The sequence below is a fragment of the Chanodichthys erythropterus genome, chromosome 8 (assembly GCF_024489055.1).
Source record: "Chanodichthys erythropterus isolate Z2021 chromosome 8, ASM2448905v1, whole genome shotgun sequence".
In the NCBI taxonomy this organism is placed as follows: domain Eukaryota; kingdom Metazoa; phylum Chordata; class Actinopteri; order Cypriniformes; family Xenocyprididae; genus Chanodichthys; species Chanodichthys erythropterus.
The window spans coordinates 25,101,744-25,105,446 of NC_090228.1; the positions used below are offsets into that span (position 1 = coordinate 25,101,744).

The 3,703-nt window shown below is 37.0% G+C and overlaps 1 protein-coding gene across 1 annotated transcript; it reads left to right on the forward strand.

Moving 5' to 3' along the window:
* The first annotated feature begins 439 nt into the window (after positions 1 to 439).
* Positions 440 to 2,574, forward strand: sapcd1 (suppressor APC domain containing 1). The gene is made up of 4 exons (XM_067392433.1): positions 440 to 526; positions 850 to 999; positions 1,693 to 1,848; positions 2,284 to 2,574. Exons 1-4 carry the CDS (start codon positions 440 to 442, stop codon positions 2,434 to 2,436), a joined length of 546 nt encoding a protein of 181 aa, XP_067248534.1. The 3' UTR covers positions 2,437 to 2,574.
* The last annotated feature ends 1,129 nt before the right edge of the window (positions 2,575 to 3,703 follow it).

Below are 3,703 nucleotides of genomic sequence, written 5' to 3' on the forward strand. Positions count from 1 at the left end.
AACGTGGATTTTACTCCCCGGAACGTGATTTTTACCATGGAACCCCCCTGAAATGTGATTGGGCTAGTTTTGCGGAGCAATTGGGCAGGTTTTGTTGTGAAAACCTGGCAACCAATGTAAAAATTGAACTTGTACATAGCAGAACAGCAGTTTCAACTGCAGTGTTGCATTTCTTTATAAACTTGGCTTCTTTATAAATGTGGTCCAAACGCCCAGTTTTTTTGTCAACACCCTTGGTATTACATCTGAAATATTATTGGTGTATTTTCTAATAGTTGAGTGAACACGCCTGCTATTATTTCAGTCCAGGTTCAGTCACATTCCCTAACATGTTGGGACTGGAATGCAAAATGATGCATTTGCTCACTCTCACAAGGCCGTTTCCAGTTTTCTCTCTCTCTCGATTATTCATTTTGTGTTTATATCTTGACGGTGTTACATGGCATGTGACGACTCTTATACCGTCCTCATCACCCCTCTTCAGAACAGCCTCTACAGCCCTGATGCTCTGCACTGCTTCCACTGGGTAAGAGACTGGGGGGAAAATGGTCCCCAGATGGGATGGGACCGTTCATAAGAGGGATCAATTCGTACAAAAGTTATAATGTTTGCTTAACTAAATATTGGGTTTACATAATATTTACTTGCATATTTTCTGTTTTCATATTTTCTTGCATGTTTTCTATCAACCAATGCTAGTAATCTCAAAATGGCCAAATATCAGCTGATTAATCAGCTTATCAATATCACAAACAATATATCCTCTAGTCTTGAGGCTTGATTCTGTTTTTTGTGCCACCACACTTACAGTTGATATTAATGACAACTAAATGAATGTATTTCTTTCAGCTGAAGAGACGTAGAGATCTGGAAAGACAAAAGGACGTTCTGTGGGCTGGACTGCAGGTTGTGGAACAAGCACAGCTGTGGTACCAGAATCGCCAGCAGCTGAATTTACAAAGGCACATTAGCTTTGGCACGGGAGACTTGGATGGGGAGGTATGTACTGTCACAAAACACACCTGAGTAAATCTGTCACATAAAAACAGAAGAGACTTTAATTCAAAGCCTGCATATTTTTAAATCTCTCTAGCTTTTTTTTTTTTTTTTTAACTCTTTTCCCGCCAAAAAAACTGCAAAAAAACAAAACAACATTTTGATCATTTTGGGAGTGACTGTATTGCATCAGGTGTCACTTTGCTCACAGCTGATTGGTCCAGTTTTGGTTTGAGACATTTTACCCAGAAAATAACCTGCCCTGGAGCAGGGAAGCTGGTTAAGCTGGATAGCCAGGTATGTTTCAGTTTATATTGTGACAACCTTAGTTTTCACTATGGCAATGAACACTGCTAAAAGCGAAGCCACTTTTATGGTGCCCAAACTAAACAGAAAGGTATTTGAAACACTGTACATCCTTTCAAAGTGTGGATATGAGGAATGGAGGTGTAGTTTGTTCACTGTGTTACAACCCTGACAGCAACAGAATGTGGCCCAGATCCGGCCCACATGGTACATGTGGATTACATGTGGACCAGATCTCGGCCGACACTATGTTGCTGTCAGGGAATATACTGTTGTTCACATGCATCTCAATTGTTCAGCCGACAAAACATTGGCTTTTTTAGTTTGATTTTCATTTTTGATATTTCTCTGTGTTGTGAAAGGTGTAAATGATGAACCTGTACCTTATAGGGAAGGTGGTCCTGCGCTCTGCGGTCTTGTATGCAGCGTGTTAATGGGAGCCTGGGTAGTTTGATGAGCGACTCCTGTATGTGGTACAATCTGGCCCTAGAAGAGAGCGGAGGTTCCGATTGGGACCTCCGGTGGAGCAATGCCACACTGGTCAAGGTGATGATGAAGACACAGCAAAATCCCCAGAGTTAAATCAACTCTGCTCAGAGTACATATGGTCCCTCTCTACATAGAGTTAATATAACACTGAAGCAGAGTTAAAGTTAATGACATAATATGCTGTTTGTGGAGTTTGATGTCTTTTATCTTCAGTTGAGTTCATCTTAGGCTGTAGCTGGAAGTCAGTTGTAGTTCTTGTATGGGTCTTCAGTGATTCTGCTTGTTAACAGCAGGTGTTCATCACTAATGCTCAATCATCACTTAATCTCATTACTTTAACACTATATAGAGAGGAACCATATGTACTCTGAGCAGAGTTGATTTAACTCTGGGGATTTTGCTGTATAATAATAATAGTGGTATTTTTCTTGTTTTTGTTTCTGTTGTGCAATTTTGTCAGCATAACATGCACTGTGTGGATTTTATATACAGGAAGTTAATCGACGGAATCAACAGATTTCCAGGTTGGAGCTTGAGAAGGCGCAACTACTTCAGCAGCTGGTGTCTTACCACACATCTGATCCGCACAAACATCCGCATATTTACACTAAAAAGGTTTCAATCAAATCCAACAGTGAACTGTAAATTGTTAAAATAGCTATGAAAAGATATATAGCTATGAAATAGCTATGAAAAAAATATTTAAGCTCTGTTGCAACCTGTCTTCCATTATTTAGCAGAAAGAGATCTATAAAAGAGAAAGAGACCTATACTTTTAAGTGTTTTTTCCCCCCAAAATATTTGTTGATACACATGAGAATTATACTTGTACATGTTTTCTCTGTTAATGTAGACGAAATGTGTGATGAATGTAATTATGCTGCTGTCTTTGTTAATATGTTTTATACTGGTTATCTATATATAAAACCTTAATTGATTTAGATGTAATTGTGACTTTGTGATCTGATGTTATATCTGAAAAGAAATTAAGTATCTTGTGAGAGGATCAACCAAAACCTTCTACAAGATTTGAAAATCCATGACCACATAATTTAAAAAGAATAAAAACCAATAAAGAATAAAAACCCAAATTTGCCATTTATCTTAAGATCAACCAAAAAATGATGCACCTTTTGATGGAAAAACATCACAATGTTTATTTCCATTGAGAGGTGCATCATTTTTTGATCAAGATCTTGTATTGACAATGCAAGAGGTGAGCACTCTGTAAAGTCTACTCCAGCACATCCCAAAGACTTACACTGAGGTTAAGGTCAGTGCCAATTCATGTGTTCAAATGATTCTTTCAAAATTCTTTCACAATTTGAGCCTGATGAATCTTGACATTGTCATCTTGGAATATGGCCATAATACATCTCAATACATGGTTGTTTAAGTAATGAAAAGCTACACACTCCATTTTTTAAGGGTTAAAAGAAACATTGCCAAACATATGACATGCTAGAAAAATAATAATCAATGTAATAATGATCCATCCATAGACTCTTAAGTATTTGCCTATTAAAATCAAAACAGCGATTTGTATATATCAGATATATGTCAAAGACAATGCATGTTAATATGAAATAGGCCTATATGAAATTCTAAACCAATGCGAACTCTTCTCGCAGTTTTTACCAACTGTTCATACTAGCATAATTAAACACCGTTGGCAACAAAATCTGTTAAATTAAACAGATGTACAAATCAGCAATTTTCTATGCATTAGTGGCATTTTATAATTTAGACTATTGAAATTATTATTAAATATTTGAAAGAAACAAGAACTTTATTGTTGTAGTTTTTATTATTATTAAAGAATCAACCAGCCTTTTTATTCAGTTCAATTCAAGTAAATGCAAAACCAAAACCGAATTGTGAGCACCGACAGTCCAGCAGGGAGCAGCAGAAT